The 19999-nt window shown below is 37.8% G+C and overlaps 4 protein-coding genes across 4 annotated transcripts; 1 reads left to right on the forward strand and 3 right to left on the reverse strand.

The window, feature by feature from the left end:
* Window positions 1-1210: 1210 nt before the first annotated feature.
* LOC130739341 (pectate lyase-like) lies at window positions 1211-3898 on the reverse strand. The gene is made up of 3 exons (XM_057591615.1): window positions 3511-3898; window positions 2021-2699; window positions 1211-1926 (listed from the first exon to the last, which is right to left on the reverse strand). Exons 1-3 carry the CDS (start codon window positions 3726-3728, stop codon window positions 1459-1461), a joined length of 1365 nt encoding a protein of 454 aa, XP_057447598.1. The 5' UTR covers window positions 3729-3898; the 3' UTR covers window positions 1211-1458.
* Window positions 3899-5482: 1584 nt separating this feature from the next.
* LOC130739342 (FACT complex subunit SSRP1) lies at window positions 5483-10786 on the reverse strand. Its single transcript, XM_057591617.1, has 16 exons — window positions 10626-10786; window positions 10043-10228; window positions 9589-9694; window positions 8765-8901; window positions 8512-8595; window positions 8333-8427; window positions 8123-8231; window positions 7896-7982; window positions 7713-7805; window positions 7381-7578; window positions 7130-7275; window positions 6894-7041; window positions 6362-6460; window positions 6079-6255; window positions 5914-5992; window positions 5483-5826 (listed from the first exon to the last, which is right to left on the reverse strand). Exons 1-16 carry the CDS (start codon window positions 10680-10682, stop codon window positions 5699-5701), a joined length of 1929 nt encoding a protein of 642 aa, XP_057447600.1. The 5' UTR covers window positions 10683-10786; the 3' UTR covers window positions 5483-5698.
* Window positions 10787-12432: 1646 nt separating this feature from the next.
* On the forward strand, window positions 12433-14798 carry LOC130739343 (uncharacterized). The gene has a single exon (XM_057591618.1). The coding sequence runs from the start codon at window positions 12596-12598 to the stop codon at window positions 14624-14626; it is 2031 nt and encodes a 676-aa protein (XP_057447601.1). The 5' UTR covers window positions 12433-12595; the 3' UTR covers window positions 14627-14798.
* Window positions 14799-16173: 1375 nt separating this feature from the next.
* Window positions 16174-18478, reverse strand: LOC130739344 (AP2-like ethylene-responsive transcription factor At1g16060). Its single transcript, XM_057591619.1, has 8 exons — window positions 18192-18478; window positions 18006-18088; window positions 17815-17823; window positions 17637-17725; window positions 17466-17539; window positions 17246-17296; window positions 17079-17155; window positions 16174-16945 (listed from the first exon to the last, which is right to left on the reverse strand). Exons 1-8 carry the CDS (start codon window positions 18413-18415, stop codon window positions 16338-16340), a joined length of 1215 nt encoding a protein of 404 aa, XP_057447602.1. The 5' UTR covers window positions 18416-18478; the 3' UTR covers window positions 16174-16337.
* Window positions 18479-19999: the final 1521 nt, after the last annotated feature.

Raw genomic sequence — 19999 nt, forward strand, 5'->3', positions numbered from 1 at the left:
TAGTGATACGTTGGTGCATCTAAAAAAAATAGTATAGTACTATCAAAGACTTGAAAAAAATGTTGATAAAATGAAAACTTCTGCCTTTAACTTCATATTAAAAGATTACACATGGATATTTATCGCTTTGGAGGAAGAAGCATGGAATATGAAAAGTTGCCAATTTCAAGGAATCTTGGCCTATAATATTCCATGTCTATTATGCTGTTTGAAGAAAAAGAATGGTTAATTATGTAATCTCCTTTCCTACTGCTGAATTTTAAGTTATAGCTGCTGCAAGGGGTGCTTCTAAATTCACCCTGCTACTCAGATTATTTAATGTTAAAATCAGTATTCTATAAGCAATTAAATAACCTATATTATCATTGTGCATTTTTTCAGTAAAGCCTTTTTTCGTGGTGATTCTGTATGAAAAGAACTTCATCAATTCGAGCTTTTGCTTTCTTTTTATGTCTTTAGGTATACTAATTTAAAAGAATTATTTTTTGTTTATAATAATTCAGGGTACTTGTAGGGGGGTTGATTACTTAAAGCACATTACCATTCCTTTCCCTACTTTAATGTTTAAAGAGCAGGCACTTTAATTTTTCTTCTCTCGTTTTTCTTTTGAGTTTGCTGCTCAATATCATCCATTAGATACTTTTTATTGCCCATATCTTATAACAGGGGTCTTCTATTTAGGAGAAAATAATCACCCTTCAATTAATTAAAGTGAGAATAATTAATTCATCAGATAAAGCAATAGTAACCATTTAAACCCTTTTGTTGTCCAATTAATCCATATCAAGCTCCTATATTTTCTCATGAAATCACTTGTACAACATTTATAGAAGGAACTATGTCCACCAAGCAACCAAATGCATTTAGTTTTTCTTAATGATAATACCTCAAACATGTTGGGAACAAGAGGATAGTTGGAGAAGCACACCCATTAGAAGCACTTGCAAACCCTCTCAATGCAATTTTTACAAGGAGAAAATTGGAAACTCTCTAAATAAACCACAACTATCCAAAACCCCAATACTCCCAAAGGACTAGAGTTGTGGTGATGAAGAAAACTAAAACTAACTTCCTACTTCTTTTTTCTTCACACTGCTTGATGTGAGACTTGAATGAGTACCCAACTTTGACACAACAAAACATTCATGAGTTAAAATCCAAACAAGACGTGTGTGTGTCAGTGTGTGAAAGCAAAGTACCAATAAACAAATTTACAAATAATTTGAAACTTTTTCATCTTATTTCTTATCATCTGAATCTAAGAAACAACTTCTCTTTTTGTTTCTCTCAGAAGGTCACAACATGTTTACTGTAGAAGGTAAATGTACAATATTCATCCCCCTAAACATAGTGCCACTTCATCCTATAACTAGAGGATTGCCATATCTTCTACAAGGTGTGTGTTAATTATAAACAAAACAAAACAAAACAAAATACAATGATATAATATACAAATTTCTAACAAGGCTTGCCTACCCTGCAAGGAAGGGCACCAGCATTCTTTGTTAGCCTGCTGACATGAGACCCATCTCTTGGTTTCATCATCAACCCTTTCTTGAACGAACCCCTACTAATCGGCGCCCCTGAAGGAATAAACTTAGCACCATTCATGAACAGGTCCATCTCCGATTGCCACTGCCAATGCTTCCACACATCAGGTCCTGCATAGTCCCTGTGCGTGATCACCTTGGCAGCATCATTGTTCGGAGCAATGAAACGATTCCCCTGGCTCAAAATCGTCGGCCCCGAGCTACCACCAATCGCATACATCATCCAATGAGTATAGTCATTGTTCAAAACATGAACAAAACCCCACCTACACCTCGGCATCCTCTGAATCAACCCTTGACCGAAGTGGTTGAACGCCAACGTCACCTGCATAATCTTATCCCCGTTGTACGAATCGCTAGCTCCAAACAGCATCACCTGCATCAAACACCATCAACATTTCATTTCCGTTAGTACTATTTCAATGACACATTTTCACAAACACCTCATCTGCACAAAAATCCTCACTCACATCGTTATGCTTAGTCATGTGACAATTCGAAATGGTGACTGCAGTAGAACCCTGAATAACATCAACAAGACCATCCTCACAATCAGACATGGAAATATGATCAACCCAAATGTTCGACGATCCAAAAATCGAGATAGCATCACCATCACTCCTTGTTCTCGTTCCAACATGGTTCCAAGAATCCCTCATCATACCACCAGGCTTAGACTTCACATTCTTGATGCGAAGCCCGTGGATGATGACATTGTTCACAAACTGCATGGTAATCCCGGCGCCGTCGCGAATCTGAACGTTGGCGCCGCGGCCATCGATGGTTTTGTCGGAGGAAACCAGAAGCTCCTGGTTCAACGTGATGACCATGTTGCGTTGGAAGATGATCCACAGTGGGCCTTTCTGGACGACGCCGTAGCGGAGGGTTCCGGGCTTTGGGTTGACCATGTCGTTGTCGGAGGAGTCGGTGACGACGTAGATTGGGCCGCCGAGGCCGCCGGTGGCGCGTCGGCCGAAGCCTTTGCCGCACTTGGCGAGGCGGAAGCGGTCGTTGGCCCAGTCTTTGCGGCAGCGCCAGCATTTGTCGATGGGGTTGGTGGCGACGCAGCGTTTTCCTCTTCCGCGGCGTCCTCCTCCTCCTCCTCGCTGCCTTAGCTCCCTCCTTGTGTCGTTTGTCTGCTCCAACGCCCTACACATAAGGAAATAAGAGTTTTTATTTAATATTTTTATTTAAATCTTATCTTTATGAGAAACTAGCTTACTTATCACTAGATTAATATTTTATTAGTAATAAGAGTATTATTTTTATGTAGGTATAGAACTTCTTTACATTAACCTTCAATTATTTATGTCACACCATTTTAAACTGTTACATTATTTACTTCTAACGTGGCAAACTATCATTTGATGTCAATGTGAAATCATTGTATGTTAGTTTAAAGAAGTTTTACATTGTAAGTGCATATATATTAAATCCATTTTAAACATATTTTCAGAAGAAGAACAAAAAAAATAATGATATGAATTACTACATGTTTTGCAATGATCTAAATTCTCTCGCGCAAACTTTCTTTAGTTTTGTCGAGGTTGAAATTTTGTAGTTATTGTCTCTTCATACTTATTAAATATGCGAGACACGTTGAATATTTGTAAAGAGGTGTATAAATACAATGTTTCACTTTAGAAAATCATAATTCATTTTTGTGTTACAATCAATAACGAGATGTCCTATCTTACATTCCATACAAATGAAACTTTTTTAAAACTAAAAGTTAGTTCAAATGTGTCCTTAAACAAATTGTGAATGTGCTTTTTATCATTTCTCTTTCAAAAATTTAAATAAAACTTAACATGTATGAATAATTGATGTTGAATAGATGAATGTTTATTCTCATGCTTATTCAAGAACAAACTTGAATTTGGAAAAACTATAGTCAATTGAACAAAGATCAAAATGAATAGCACGTTTGAATGTAAGAAGAATTAGTATTGGTACTTACAAATGAACGTGTAGGTTAAGCTCAGCTGCAACTTCTTCAGGCTTTGGCACATAGGAAGCAAGAGCAATTTGATAGGCTTCATCAGCTTGTTCTTTAAGAAAATCATCAAACTCAGCAATGCCAGCCTCAACAAGGCATGGAATGGTAATGGAGAAAGTTACCAAGACTATAAATGCAACCTTAGTTGCACTTCCTGCCATTATTTCTCCCATGCCCATTTCTTTCTTCTTTGTTTTTTTTTTTCTCTATCCTTTTCCCTGCTTATCCCCTTTTATATCAAATTTTATTTTTTTAACCAAGGTCTTGGAATTAGTTAAGCACAAAATCAACAAGACCTTGGCAAGGCTATACCAATTAAAACCAAGTTTGTTTGGCCCTTAACATAGTGCTTGTGTGATATGCTTAAATAACGATGGTAGCCCTTGAAAGGTTGAAGCTAATGCTTCTAAATTTACACCGTGAAGAGTGGAATACCGTTCTGTATCCTACGGAGTATAACAGTCTCAAGTACCAAACTCTGTTTATAGGGATATTGGCTTGAAAAAGAAAAGACACTATTATCTTACCACCATTAATTTTTGTGTGTCTAAGATGCTTTGTTACATTATTGTCCAATCAATGTAGTACATTTTTTGGTGATAAGAGGAAGAGATTGTCCAATTTACATGTCAATATTCTTTAATTTGAAGAAAGGTTGGATATTATTATATGTTATGAATCACTTATTGCCAGCCTTGTTTTATTTGATTGATGAAGAATAATTCTCATGGGGTCTAAATTAATTCCCTGAACTCTGTAAATTTAGAAAAGTTGAGGTTAACATTTTTTTTTGTTACCATTTTTTTTGAGGTTAACATTCACGCACCACTTATTTGTTCATAAATCACAAATTATATGATAAGTTATTTTTTGAATACTCTTTTGCTGAAATTATAATTGGTCCGTTAATAACGGGAATGTTATAATAGTAATAATAATAATAATAATAATAATAATAATAATATATTATTATTATTATTATTATTATTATTATTAGTTTTTAGAAGAAAAATCAAACATTAAAGTGGCTAAACAACCACTAGCGCATAGTACACATTTTAACTGAGCTATAAGGGGTTTTGAATCATATGCGGACGAGACGAACCAGCCTTTGAAAAAAGGTGTGATGTTGACCTAATTGAGCTTCTAGGGGTTGAAGGAGGTGGCTGGCGTGGTTGTGCGCAGTGGTCGGTGGCAATTCGACATGGTGAATGTGGAGTGGAAGAAAGGGAGGAAGTGATTTCATTGACACTATAAAATAAATATTATTACATGCAATTAAAATTTACTATTTTTTTAATATTATATATTTTTGAAACTTTATCTTCTGAGTACTCATAAAAATAAAAATGAAGTGTAAAAATAATAACCAAAATTTCTTAAATTTCCAAAAGATATATAATTTGAAGCAGTCTTAAATATTCACTCTTCTTATTGCAATAATGTTAAGATGATTTCCAACAAAATAATAAATCGCATAATGTTCATAAATCATAATATCCCAAAGACAATATAGCATCACAAACTGAGACATGAAAAGAGTTATTAAAAATATAAAAGAAATTTCAATGTACTTACAATAGTAGTTATTTATTTTATTGTAGCTATTTGTTTATATACAAGTTACTTCAGACCTTCCACTTTAATTTATCATGTTTTCTCATAATTTTTGTAAAATTTACAACCCAAGTCCTCTGTATGCTAAAAACTGAACTAATGGATTTCATACTCTCCCATTTCCGATGGGTACCGAAGCAACGCCCTACATATAATCTTAGAATTTACTATTCAATTTCATTATATGTAATAACAGACCGGTCTAATTCAAATTGTTTATCTTCCCACAAGCACGTACATAGCATGTGTTTGGCCTAATAACAGATAATAGTGAAATAACACTGAACCACTTAAAAAAAAGATAGCTAACACAATGTGAAATCATTTGGGACTTAGCATTCTTCATATGAAATTCTGTTGGTGCAAAAAACGATAAATTTTGTTGATCTGTTTCAGTCGGCCACAAACTTGTTAATTAGAACAACATTAGCAGATCTGGTTACTAGTACAAATATCTAACAATACTTACTAAGCACCTAAGCGTAGCCAACAAAGGGCAAGCTAACAAACTTTCAATATCAGAGCAAAAACCTTAGGGACTGTCAGATTCATTTCCTGAATCAACATTCATCGGTTGTGGATTCTTGTAGCCACTAATCTCATCCATATACCGTTTCTTATCGGCACGGGCTTTTACCTCATATGGTTCTTTCTCCTCCGCTGCGCATTCAACACACAAAAACTTAGTCATAGAACATAATAGTCAGTGGAATTGCATGAAATGAAACAACATGAAACAAGCCATACTTGACATCTTTTTCCATTTCTCTCCAAGTACTCTCCCAACATCCGTAAATGAAATTCCAGGATTAGTTTTCTTTAGATTCTGTCATTGAAAAAAAATATTAGGAGATAAGAAGTAATGAGAAATAAATTCTAATTGAAAAATCGATCATTTCCAGTAGAACACACCTCTCTTTCCATTTGCGAAAAGAACATGAAACCAGACATTGCCCTCTTGGGTGCATTTGGGTCCTTTTTCTTCTTCTGTTTTTTCTTCTTTCCATCTTCATCAGCATCTCTTGGCTTCTTCTTAGAAGTAGATGCCTTAGAAGGCAGATCCTTCTTTGGTTCCTTTTTGGCAGGCTTCTGAAAATAGACCGCTATTAGGTGTAAGGCTGGAACACCAAAGACTTAAAGAGTAGAAAGAGAGGTATCACAAGGTAATGAAGGCAAATAAAAACAAACCACTTGCCTCTTTCTCATCACCACTATCACTACCATCAGAATCATCCCCCCCAGAATCATCAGTAGGAGAACCTCCATCATCCTTGTCAAGAACAAAATCTTCATCCTGTTGACATTTGCCACTGATTAATAACATAGAAGCAAAAAGACTCTTCAAAGTTCCAGACATTGGGTGCCCCAAAAGAAAAAAGGGGAAAGTAGAGCAACTTGCATGCGGACTGAAGAGACATGCTCACATTAACAGATGACAGAGCAAATGCACACAAACACATAGTGAGCAAAACAAACAATACAAGAAACTAAAAAGGATAGATTAATTAACAGGAGAAAGTTCAGCACCGAAAATGCAAGCTTCAGAATAGGAAAATAGTAATGTAAGCAGAATTCCAAGCTCACTTAGGTTTTCTCATGCCCAAATATTTAAAGAAGCGGTTGGATATATAAATAAATGTCGTCCCCTCGATTACTGAAAAAAGAATACTAATTTGCTAACTGTTACCCTTGAGCTAAAGAATAAAATCAAATACAGATTTGGGTACCTCCTCATCACTTTCATCTCCACCAGCTTCATTTTTAATGCGCTCTAGATGTGGATCAACAGCATCATCATCATCATTCTCAAGAACTTGAGCCATACCAACAGTTGGCTGGGCACCTCCTAAGTTCATAATTTTTAAGCCCTTTTCCCTGTATGCGCAGAACAAAAATAAATTGTTTAGGATTAAAACAAACAATTAATTGTAACAAAGTAAAATTTGACAATGAGCTAGTATACCTGATAAAACTATACAAATTATGGTATTCATTTCTCTGAATATTGCGGAAGAGATGCTCTTGCTCAGATTTTAATCTGATAAGAAGGTCAAAATAATGCATATTTGAACCACCGGCAGCATGTCGCTCAAATTCTACATAGTCAACCTAGTAGGAGATGATGAAAAAAATCAAAACCTCCAATGTATAAAACGTATGTCAAAGAGTGGCTAGCAGATATCTGACCATCAGTAAAAAATAAATGGATTTTACCTCTTCATGAAGAATAAGAGTGGGAGGTTTAGGTAGGAAAAAGAAGCTCTTCTCAAGGGGATACAGAATTCCATCTTCAGCTTTCAAAGATGATTTCACTGCATAACCATCTAGACAACTCCTAAATTTTCCAGGCTTGGTAACTTTAGCCCCAGATAAGCCACGTAATATTGTGGTGAACACTTCATGGATTAGCCCCTGATTATTGAATTGTGAATGATATGTATCAATAATGGCATCACTATGCTCTTTATTTACACAAGCAGCCTTTGCGAAGCAGTATCTCAGGGGTTCTATATCAGTAAAGCAATTATCAACAGTTTAAGCAATACCTTATAAGACAGCTCCAACTTGTCCTTGTACTTAGTGTTATAAAGATCTTCGTTTATTGCCAATTCACTTTGAAAAACAACATCAGTTTCAAACTATACAGGAATGAGCAAAATATGTTAGGTTCAGAAGCAAGCAAAATATGTATCACCTAAATTGAGAACCATAAAACAGTGAGCAATTACCTGCATCACAATATGAGGGTACAAAGTTTGTCCTTTCCGAATAGGGGGATCAAGACTAACAATGACAAAAGTATGTGGCTGATTGGACTGCAGATAAACGTTGAGATGCGAAGTTGTCAGTGTACTTAACAGGTCAAGATAAAAGCATCAAGTATAAGAGACATGGTTGGCTGATTGCACTACGTTATCGTTCACTTAATATGAAAACAAATGATCAGGAAATAAACCTTAGGAAGTAAAAATAGGCGAACCACACTGCTATATTGGATTTTAAAATCATTAGCCTGTCCTTGAAGCCGCAAGAATGACAGGTGTAACTCAACACTGTAACGTCCTCTGCACAAGAATACAAATTTGCATTAATAGGGATTAATCCTTTTTCATGAAAGGACATAAATGCAAGCATCAGTATACAATATAATTTGAAAGAGGATCACCTTGGTGTAAGGACTGCAATACCATCAAATGTAACAACAGAATCTTCACCTCCAGCACCGACATCAGCCATAGACATTATTTTATCACGGAAAACCTGATACAAAAAAAGAGTGGGCAAATGTCAGTTGCCTAGAAGTTACTATATCGCGCGATATATAAAAGTCATGAGCAAACTGACCTGAGCAGGAGTATGATTTTCATCGCCAACATACTGGGTATTGGAATTTGGTATATGGAAACTTAACTCCATCAATGAATCTTTCTGACATCATAACATGAACAATATTAGACCATAAAAAATGCAAACCCATATAAAAACTATGAACAGCAGCATGTTGTTCAAGCCAAAGCTTGGATGAGAAAGCAGGTTGTTCTATATGAAATTTCATTAAAACATCAAAGAATTTATGTGCACGTATATACAGATATACCTCATTAGCTCCAGTTGTGTCATCCACATGGAACTCCAACATCACATCATTTTTCCCTTGAAGCGTCGTTTGAGAGACATCAGCTAAAGACACCTCGAAAGATTGCTTTGAACCAACCATGAATGCCAGCATATTTCCTGAAATGTAACTAGAAGCATAAGTACATACAGTGGTAGTATGACTGCACAGAAGAAGTCAGGTCAATTCCATCAAAGAAGCTTCACCACGAAGAGAAAGACTGCATTTGATTGGCAAAAGGAAAAAACAAAACAAGAATGAGATGAAATTCCGGTTTGAGAAGCAGCTCCCAGTCCCCTCCCCCCTCCCCCAAAGGAAAAACACTTTCCTATCTTAACTTTTTCATGCTTTCCTATCTCAATTTTTTTCACTTTTGTACATCATGTAAATATAAAATTGGAGGCATTGGTGGTTAGATTTATTGGAGACCTAGAGTACAACAAAAAGAAAAGAACCAACTTTTGAAATGGTTAAAAGAGAAGTAACAGCACATAAGATCTCACATATTGAAATTTGAATCCATCCTGCACTATACAAGAATATATACTGTATGTCAAAAAAACAAACTGAATGATATCAACTCAGTTCCTTTGAAAATAAGAAACCGCTTCCCCTTGCTTACATACCATGTCCTCACGATGGTGCAATGTCAAACAGAAAGTGATGTCAAACTACTTTTCCCCAAACACTATTTTTAGAAGTATAGCAAGTAAGGATTACAAAGAGAGATGTCTGATATATGCAAATGCATCATGCAGATAATATTAGTTGCAAGACAAAAGTGATTTCATGGAAATATCAACAACCATTTAGATCAACTTCTCCCCAATTGCGCCCACTAACAGAAAGCTGCTTCTCATCTACAGATATTCCAAAGTTATTTTGGAAAAAACTGGTCAAGCTTACAACATCCTGCAAAATATGTATAAAAATATCAACATATGAAACAGCTTTTGATTAGCAATCCAAGTATAACTAATCAATATTAAGATCTGTCAAACTGTTAATCATAGTTATCAATAGCGCGCGATAGTGCCGTCGCGTAGCGTAGCCTATCGCGGCTGCGAAATCTCGCTATTCGCGGCCAATAACGGCCTTCCCTTGTGTGGGATTTCATTTTTGGGGGTCATCCGACAGGCCACGATCCGCGATTGACTCCAAAAGGAACAAAAATTAGAGACCAGACCATAAGTTCAAAATCCATTTTTCTACATTAAATATATATATGTAAATGCACATTCCATAGAGGCACAGATTAACCTGATCACGGAATCCAGTAAATTTGTAGTACAGCCCATCTTTGATCTGAACACCAAGCTGATTAGTCCTTGGAACTTTCATCCATGTGACCCCCATTATATCAGCTTTATCAATCTCAATTGATTTACCACCCCCCTGTCTTTTCCATGCAATTCCTCCAGAGAATATTTTTATCTGCCCTGGATTCTGCAAACCCATGAAAAAAACTGTCATACATAACTTCCAGTTTCAGCCACATACCCACAATTTCACTAGAAACAAAAATCATTTCTTTCCTATTTTTTGTCAAAAATAACAATGAAATAGGTAAACTTGGCCTCATTTTTCAGTCATGGCTAACAAAGTACACACATTAGGGTTTTCACTGATTGACATTTTCACATGGAATTAAATAAAAAATAAAAAATGCAAGATAGCGAAATTTTCAGGTAAAGTGAAATCAAGAGCTATTAGGTCAAAGAAATGTTAGTTGAAGCGAGATGAAAAATTAGGGTTTGGAGCGAGATTAACAGTTTCGACGAAAGGGAAGGAAAACGGAACCAATTGAGGGTGAGAGAGAGAGAGAGAGAGAGGAAGAACTGACCGTGCCGCCGCGGCCGCCGAGGGTGATGTTGTTGAAGAGGTGACCACCGTCTGTCATGGTGGCGAGTGAGATGAAGCAGATTGAGGTGTGTGAAGGTACACAGAGAAAAGCGAAGTTACCGCCACAGACCACAGTCTCTTCTCTGTATATAGAGAGAGAAAGGAAAGACGCAATATGGCGCCACGGAAATATAACTCTTTGAGACACTCAGTGGGCCGGGCTTGTTTAATCTTTTAGCCCAGCCCAGGTTTAAATAAACCAATTACATTTACATCAAGTGTGTGTCGCAAAGAGTGTTTGTGAGAGGTTTTTCATTCTATTGTTATTAGAAGGGTGGTTTTAGCAACAGAATGCAGATTAAGTGAGAATGTGTGTTTCCCTTGCTGTCAGATAGGGTAAGACAGAGATCGGCAAGAAGGGCCTAACAGGAATTGATAAGACCTTCACGAACACCAATGAAGGTTTTGTTGTGTGCTTTTGCTAAGAGGTGACGACATAAGGAGACGTCACACTTACACCTTCCATTTGGAGAGATGACCACCGTGTTATGTGACGTGCCATATTGTGCATGTTTGGTTTCAATTCTAACACTTCTGGATGTGAATCTATCTTTCTAAAAGTAATTATTTGTTGCTTCTACTAGCTGTGGATCACACCTAGATGTGGATCCATTTGAATTTTTCAAACACACATAGTTTGCACATCCCTGTCACTTGGTTATTTTTCTCACGTCTCACTATTGGTCGAGATGAAGCAACTCGTTGTTTGTGTGAGTTGTTGGGAGTGACATGTGTCAAGGTGGCCAAGGAGCACAACCATGCCCTCGAGTGCTAGTCCGAATGAGTTGGGTTTGGGACATGTGTGACACACAACTTATATCAAGGAATTTGACTACAATAGTTAGAGCATATTTTCCTCCAATTGGTTGGTTGCACAAATTTTTTAAGATAAAAGCCATAACTATGTGGATGTTGTCTACTAGGCGCTCATCAAGGACCTAAGAGCAGCTAGTACATGTGAATAGGTTGCACTTGCCCTTATATATTTGTATGAACACCTTGGTGATGAAAGCTTAATCAAACAAAAATGCTCAAATGCTCAGAGGTCACATGACCCTCTTGCAAGTTTGTTTCTCCCTCCAAGTACACAATGATGGTAATTCATCAATTTGTAATATACCTATTATAATAGATGTTTATGTTGTTATTACAAGGTTAAGTCAATCAACATTTTCTGTAGTTTGTATTCTTCATGAATATTAACCCTAATTGCATGTGATGAACATATGTTCAAAATGATTCCTCTCGCGACAACTTGATCTATATGACATGGTCATTGATACCTTCACCCAGGTTCCATATGCTTATGAATGCGTCCACTATCCTTTCCATAACGTTGTTGTGTACTCAAAATACATCTATTGTGCCTACATGGCACATCATCATCAGTAGGAGAGGGTGCTTAGACATTTTAAATGCGTGGAAGAAGTCTCTCATTTTCCTCATGTTGTTACTTGCACGAGCCTACATGTGACGTGACAAAGTAGTGGAAATTGGTTGTCATACGACACTCAAATAGTTGATTGAGGGACTCGAGTTCCAATTCTAGGACAATGCATGCTTGAATACTTTGTGTTGCATCCCCATATCTCAATTTTACACATTTTTTCATCCTATCAATTTAAAAAATTATAATTTAATTGATAGTTATTTTATTTGAAAGGACCAAATTGATGAAAATTGCATTTATTAAGGTCTGAAATAGGATTTTACAGAAATCTGTAATAAACCAAGAAGAAAAAATTAGTTGACTCACCAATACTAGCTGCTACTACGATCACTTCACTACCTTCCTGCAACTGCAACTAAATCACTCACTGCCTCCCTCCCTAAACCCATTTTCACGGCCAAATGTTTCACACTCCGGACCCATAAATCTCTCCAAAAACCAATCTCCGCCGCAGCACCACCATGTCATCCACCACCACCACCACCACCACCCTATTTCTGGTGCTGTCACTGGTTGTTCTAAGCATCGCCGCCGCCCCCATCATCGGCCTAGACTCCTTCCTGACCCACCAATCCCGCATCGACCCTCGCGCCTCCAACGATTCCTTCCTCTCCCTCCCTTCCTCCATCAAGAAATCCCTCTCTACTCCATCACCTCTCTCCCTCTCCCTCTCTCTCCCTCCCATCCCCATCTCCCTCTCCATCCACCTCATCGGCGACTTCCCCTCCGACACCTCCTCCCTCCTCTCCTCCTTCCTCTCCCCCTCCTCCGCCACCTCCTTCCACGTCATCACCCCCTTCGACCACTCCCTCTCCCTCCAACACACCCTCCACCTCCATGTCACCCACCACCCCCCTCTCTCCTCCCAAATCTCCCAAACCCTCCGCTCCCTCCTCCACTCCACCACCGCCTCCCTCCGCTCCACCCTCCTCCCTATCCCCTTCTCCCCCATCGACGAAATCATCAAGCAACACTTCCTCTCCTCTGAACCTCTCCACAACCAGCACCACCTCTACCTCATCAACCTCCCCAACTCCGATCCCAAACCCTCCGATCACAAACCCTACGCTTACACCTACTCCCCCTCCGCCGCAGACTCCTCCCCCTCCTTCACCAACTGCCTCGGCACCTTCTGGACCTCCGACCAACGCTACTTCTGGATCGACCTCGCCGCCGGACCTGTCGACTACGGCCCTGCTATCTCCGGCGACGGTGTCATCCCTCGCGGCGAGTTTCACCCCTTCGCTACTCTCCACTCCCTCCGCCCCAAGTCTGACAAGGCACTCGTTGCTGACATCGCCTCACTCATCTCCAGTGCCTACCAGGTTTTTCTAGCGCCCTCTTTGAGAATCCCTGTGGTTTTTGATAATACCCTTGTTGTTCAGTTTATTCATATTTACTCCGGCGAGGAGAAAGATAAGGATTTGAGTGGTTTGGATTGGAAGGCAATTGAGAAGAGCTTCAGGGATGAGGGTAAGGGGAATGGGCTTCTTTTAGGGGATCAGAAGTTGAGTTTCAATGTTTATGATATCAAGTACTCGGAGTGCCCCGTTTGTTCGTTCGCGGTTTCTAGAGCGATGAATTCGTTTACTTCTAGGTTCTTGTTTGATAACTATACTTTGATTGTGAGTGAGTATTTGGACTCCAAGCGGTTGCATCAGATACTGTCAGATTCGGCTGATGAGGTCAGGAAGATGGGTGGGGTGCCTGAGGAGGATTTTGGGAGGGTTGTTCCTGTGTATGTCTTTGATTTGGATCACACCTCGCTGCTGCTTTTGGACCGGTATCATCAGTCTGTTGCTTTTAAGGACATGGTGATCGCGGTTAGGACCAGGAACACCCAGACTGTGAGTGATTATAGCTGTAATGGGCGGCATGTGTTCACGCACACGAGGGAGCTTGAGCGGCCCCTGGTTGGATCCATTTTGCAGAGCATGTGGGGGGTGTCGCCGACACATATGTCTTGGAGCCCTAGGCACAATAGTACTTTGGTGGACTACACTTGGAGTATGGGGCAGACCCCGTTTGGGCCGTTCTCCCAGTTGTCATCCCTGTCTTTTGTGCAGAAGGATGCAGCAAAGAGGAATGTTCTGTTGACGTCTTTGAACTATAGCATATCGAGTGCTATGGATGTTCTTCAGTCCATAGAAACGCACGGTGGGGACAGGAAACTGCTCAAGCAAAAGCAGCATGCTGAGTTTGTCCAGAGATTGAACCTCTTCAAGTACAAGCTCAACAAGGCGGTATCTGCATTGTCGCATCTGGATTTTGAGATGGCTTTGTTTTACTATAGGTCTTCTGATCATGATCTGTATGCCATTCACTCCATCGTGTATCACGCCTCTCAAGAAATTGAGGCATCCCTTGTGTGCTTTAAGGACCCTGCATTTCCCTGGTTTTCAGCTTCAATGTCTGCAGCGGCTTTCCTTGCTCTCTCTTATGTTTATGCAAAACGGGATAAACTTTTCAGAAACAAAAGGAAGCAATTTTGATGGTCTCAGTAGAGGAAGATGTTTGTATGATTTTAAGAAAACACAAAACATGTATCATTGTACAAGAGGTATGCTGATGGACTTGGTATTGAGATTTCTTGAATTGTTAACACACCACTTGGACCTGCGGTTTTCCTACTTGTTCATTCTCTGTGATTAGGCTGTTTTCTCAGGTTTATGTTACCTTTTTAGAATTATAACATTAGTTGATTACTACTATATGCATGAGTAATAGCAGAACACAAGTATATCAGATATCCTAGTATTAAGTCTGAACATAATTGAAGATAGTTCAATCCTGATCCAAGATGACAAATTCCATTAGCTGATGATAATTGTCTTGCCTATGATCTCTCCACTTAGTAAAGCTGGATCAACTTGAAAACCAATGGTCTCTTATTCCTGAGTGAGTTCATGCTTTGGGTAGTGTTAAATATCTGTGTGTCACACTGTTATGAACAGTACTATGCTGAAGTTGCTAAAGCAGCAATTCAACCTTTAATTATTAATTAAACCCCCTTGGCCTGCATTATTTGTGCTTTCAATTTTCAAATGGTTCATTAATTTTGCATCAAGTAAATAGAAGTGGATAGTACCTTCGGTATTTCAGTAAAGTAAAAGTGTGGTTTGCAGTTGCTTGGAAAGTATGTTATACCAATGGTCGCATAAACAATTTACCTGAGTTTCACCTCTCCGAGCTTGGTGCTTGATGTTTGAATTAAATTAAATGATTAAATTTTGTTCTGCTATACAGAATTGATGAGTGGTCCAAATTAATGCTTCATTATTTTCTTGATAAAGGCTTGCAGCCGCAGGCATTTGGACCTCTTTAGTCTAGAGAAGTTGAAAGATGTAGTAGGTTTATGGCTAAAGGTAAAGACATACACAAAGTTGCATTCTTGTGAATTCCTTTCCTGTGTGAATAATCTTCATTTTTCATTGTATCTGATAACATTTTAACCTGGCTTCCCTGCATAGCAGCCTGTCCCTGGATTTTATTAGAAAAGTGGATCTTATTTTATTTCATTTTGTCTTGTTTCTTTTCATCATTGGAACATTGAGTAGTACACGATCATTCATTACAAAAAAAACTGCTTTTAATTTTGGGTTGAAAAATAACATTTTGTACTAGTTTTCCTTATTACACTTCCTGTGGGAACTGGCTTAGAAATTAAGAAAATTGCTTTGAACCGGTAACTTTCCAGGAATCAGAGTTTCCCTTCTGATTTCTTATAATGTTACATGAAACAAAAGTATCTCGTAGTATGCTTTTCTGAATAAGGAGAGGTTATTGAGAAAGTTAATTAAAATAATAAGGATAAATATGAGAATTAAAGTGATAAGCTATAAGTTCAATTTTCTGAAAGATTACAAGCTAGTGGTGAATTGGTGATATACTCTATTTTGCCAAACAGCTTTATTTTTAGTTAAACAAACTTATAATCTAGTCAAATAAACTTTAATCTAGCTATAATCTATTACCAAACATGCTCATAGCCAAGGGATTTTTATAAGCTATAGGTGCTTTCATCTCAGGCTAGATCTGTTAACTATGGCTTCCATATACATATTCCGGGGTAGTCAAGCATATAAATTTAACGACTAAGTGGATCATTATTTTGATGTCCAAAACTGGAAGTAATTCAGATCTACGCACCCAAGAAATTCAGTGTTTCATAGGAATGCACAATTAGTTATCTTCATGTTTCCTTCAGCAATGGTAGTGTGGATTATCTAGCACTTTTGCACCTTGACTTTGAGGGCTGACACTTCTCTTTAATAAACTGGACTGCATGTCTCCTTGCATTTCTAAGTTGTCTCTGTTGGGATTACAGAAAGGTGATATATGACCAGTTCCATCATGAAAGATCCCAGCCAACTCATCATCACTAGCTGCATGCGGCTGTTGATCTTTTGTGTCTTCCCCATCAGTTTCATCCTCAGATATGTTCAAATTCTTTTCAACCAATTCTCTGAATACTGTAGAGCGAAGAAGGAGCCCAAGTGCAGTTGGAGAAGATGAGTTAGGGCTGGAGAATTGGTATGTTTTGTTCTCGAACACTTCATGCTTTTGAGGGGAATTCAGATACTCCGAATTGTAAGTAGAGCTGTTAATGGCCAAGGATTTGTACCCTTCTGTGTTTGCCACTGTCTGAGACTCCTGTACTACTGTTGGTTCTAGTTTTGTTTCTGAGATATTTCCTGCTGAAAGATTTAACCATCTTATGTAAGTACTCAAGTCGAAATTGGTCACAGCACTGATCCCTCTGCACTCGATGGCCGCTATGTCATAAGCACGAGCAGCTTCCTCTTGGGTCCCTATGTTTAGGAAGATCCATAAATTTAGTTAACAAGATGTCTTGAGAGGTTAATGAATGAAAGAAGCATAGGTATGTTTGTGTGTTTGTGCATGTTTTGCAGTCCCATGATAGGCTATGGAGATTTAACTTACTATAGGTGCCAAGGTAGAGATATTTGTTTCCAAAAACCCTCCCAATCCTTGCTTCCCATCTACCATTGTGATGGTGCCTGCAATATATTAACCATTTTTTAGTAATTCATCTTCATCAACAATGATTCAGAATACATATAGTATTCAACCATCATTAGGAGTATCACCTTGCAACACCCCTATACTTTGATGCACCTCTTGAAAAGCCACTACTCTTTCTGCAAGAAATGGGACAAAAAAAGTCATGTATGGGTGAAGTGGTCATGATAATGTTCCTAAGTCTTTCATATGGATGACTGCCCTATGTATTGCTGACACTAATATCAGGAAAACAGTTTTCAGGTACTTCTCATCAGTACCAAAGACAAGATCAATAGTCTTACTTACCTCCTTAGAGTAGCCAAGTACTCCTCTTTTGTCATAGTTTGCATTATCTCTATCTGTTTCTCATAATCTGAAATCTGTTGGAAGTACAAGTAGCATTAGTTGATTCATCTGCATTTTAGCTTTAAGTAAAGATGCATTCCATTATTTCTTAGATAAAAACTATCATCATACAGGAAAATTGGTGAAAGTTGATGTTCCCCAGTACTTCAGTGCAGCTAGATCATATGCTCTGGCTGCTGATTCTTCTTCATCATAAGCCCCTGTGATAGTTGAATGATAGTTTATCTTTGTATTAGTGATTATCACAGAGATCGAAGAAAAACCTAGGCTTGATGACCAAGATACTCACCAAGGTAAACTGTTGGTGTCAAGTGACAATTCCAATCCATGTTCCAAAGACAAAGGTTTGAACATGAAAACACATTTCTATGTTAGAAAGGATAAACAAATGCTTTCCAAGAGAAGACAGGATCCACAAATGAATGAGAAAAAGTAAGCAACAAAACAGCAGATGCCAAAGCCTAAGGAAAGTGATCCTACCTTGCTTCCCTTTCTTCTTTTGGGTCATGTTCCAAGAGAGCTTGTCCCATAAGTGTGCTTCATATCTACCCGTCCATCTATGTCTGTTCAAGTTCCAACTATGATTAGCAAATGAAAAAGAATAACAGAAGTTGATGCTTAACATCTATTTGAAACTAAAGCAGTAAGAAACCCCTTCTCTATAACCTGCTGACACCCCTAAATCTTGAACTTCTCTTTGTAGTAGTGTTGGTAGTAGAATTTTGTTCAACTTGTTGCTGTGGCAGCAACTGTTGCTTTTGACCTTTGTTATCAGCTGGAGGAGGCTCTCTTCGCCGTCTCTTGGCACCCGGAGCTACTTTAAACACTTCTTCCGCCATGGACATCCAGCTCTTCCTCTTGTTCTCTTCATGCTTTATCACTATTTCCATTCTTTAATTGTGATTTTCTGTGTCTTCTTTTCCTTCTCAACAAGTGTCCTTGACTTGTTGAGTGTCTAGGTATATATTCTTAAAGTATGCATGCTTGTTTTGGCCTTGTTATGCTTTTGTTTTTACTGCATAAATGATTGAAGTTAAAAACAAGGGGACGATGATTACAGGGGGAATTTGAGGGCAAACTTGTGTTGTCCTTTTTGCCAGCCGAAATCCCAGAGTTTTGAACATATTATTGGTTGTAAAAATTAAGATATAGCTGCCATTTGAAAATATAGAAAGATACATACAATCTTTTCAATTGTAAAAAAAAAACTTAACCATATCCAGTTGACATCTAACCATTAATTTTTATGTGTTTAACAATTAAAGATAAAAAAAAATGAAATCAATGGTTAGATGGTGAAAATTTACATGGGCAAGTTTTTTCAAGAGATTTTTTTTCTTCTGTAAACCACTCGATATCCGGTCATCCTTTGGATGCTGACTACTTCAAATTTGGGATTTAGTCACAGTAAAGCTCATAATCCCTCCTTCTGGGGTTATTATACGTGGATTGAACCTGAGAGATCTTTCGACACATTTAACATGTGTTGTCAATTGAGTTACCTTCGTGGGTCCCTATTTTAATTTAAATTAAGTTTGTAATATTTATTTAATGTTTTATTCTTGTAGTATTACGTTTTTGTATAAAATGCTCCACGTACACATCAGATTAACATGCTATAAGACATCAGTTTACTAGATTTTTTAAATAATTTTTAAATAACAACTGTTCTATACCAGCATTGGTCAGTTCTTGCAAGAAAGTTCAGCAATTTATTTTAACTTATAGTTCAAGTTAGCTTAAAGGGAAATCAAGAGGCAGACAGGGTTAGCTCAAATTACGTAACTTTGATAAGTTTCCGGGTTGGTAAAATAAGTGCTTCTGAAAAAGGTTACTTGAAGTAGCTTTTGTAAATAAAGAAGTGATTCTTGAAGAGCTCAACGCGAAATCAAATATGTAAATAGCACGTAAATGTGAAACACTCGAGGTTTTCCAACCAATGATGTTCTACTTTTCTTATAAAATCTGTGCAGTGTTGAATTATAATTAGGAAAAGTTGTGTTAAATAGAAAAACTCGTGCTCTCAAGTGTTCTGCATCCTTGCCTTTTTATTTAATGGAGTTAAAAAATCTGTTTAACAGAAGTTTGCTTCTGTAAAACCACGCCAACACTTGTTTTGGAATTTATCTCTAATTATTCTTTGAACAAAATTGTCATAGTGATCTTCGCATAGGGGTTATAAAATGTTGATTTCTAATCTATGTGCTCTATATCCCATCTCTTTCAAAAGGGGAATAAAAAATTGATGTTAAAAAGTTGGTTGACCGAAACCAAACAAATTGTTAGTAAAGTGCAAATATATTTCACTCTTTGACCTCAGCAATTTCATTGTGAGAAAAAAAAAAGGCTTGAACTTAGAAGTGCGCACACTGTTTTCTTGGATATATCATTCCTAATAGAATCTTGTGGAAGTATAGTCTATAAAATTTGCTTCCCCTACTTTATCTCAAATGGACGGGATTTCCTAATTTCAA

The sequence above is a fragment of the Lotus japonicus genome, chromosome 2 (assembly GCF_012489685.1).
Source record: "Lotus japonicus ecotype B-129 chromosome 2, LjGifu_v1.2".
NCBI lineage: Eukaryota > Viridiplantae > Streptophyta > Magnoliopsida > Fabales > Fabaceae > Lotus > Lotus japonicus.

Coding starts and splice junctions, on each gene's coding strand:
- LOC130739344 (XM_057591619.1), bottom strand. CDS start 18,415: ATGGAAATAGTGATAAAGCATGAAGAGAACAAGAGGAAGAGCTGGATG. Junction 17,540..17,636: donor CAACTTTCACCAATTTTCCT/GTATGATGATAG, acceptor TACTTCCAACAG/ATTTCAGATTATGAGAAACA. Junction 16,946..17,078: donor TCTCTACCTTGGCACCTATA/GTAAGTTAAATC, acceptor TCCTAAACATAG/GGACCCAAGAGGAAGCTGCT.
- LOC130739342 (XM_057591617.1), bottom strand. CDS start 10,682: ATGACAGACGGTGGTCACCTCTTCAACAACATCACCCTCGGCGGCCGC. Junction 10,229..10,625: donor TCGGCGGCCGCGGCGGCACG/GTCAGTTCTTCC, acceptor ATGGGTTTGCAG/AATCCAGGGCAGATAAAAAT. Junction 5,827..5,913: donor GAAATGGAAAAAGATGTCAA/GTATGGCTTGTT, acceptor TTGAATGCGCAG/CGGAGGAGAAAGAACCATAT.
- LOC130739343 (XM_057591618.1), top strand. CDS start 12,596: ATGTCATCCACCACCACCACCACCACCACCCTATTTCTGGTGCTGTCA.
- LOC130739341 (XM_057591615.1), bottom strand. CDS start 3,728: ATGGGCATGGGAGAAATAATGGCAGGAAGTGCAACTAAGGTTGCATTT. Junction 2,700..3,510: donor CTTAACCTACACGTTCATTT/GTAAGTACCAAT, acceptor CCTTATGTGTAG/GGCGTTGGAGCAGACAAACG. Junction 1,927..2,020: donor ACATGACTAAGCATAACGAT/GTGAGTGAGGAT, acceptor TGTTTGATGCAG/GTGATGCTGTTTGGAGCTAG.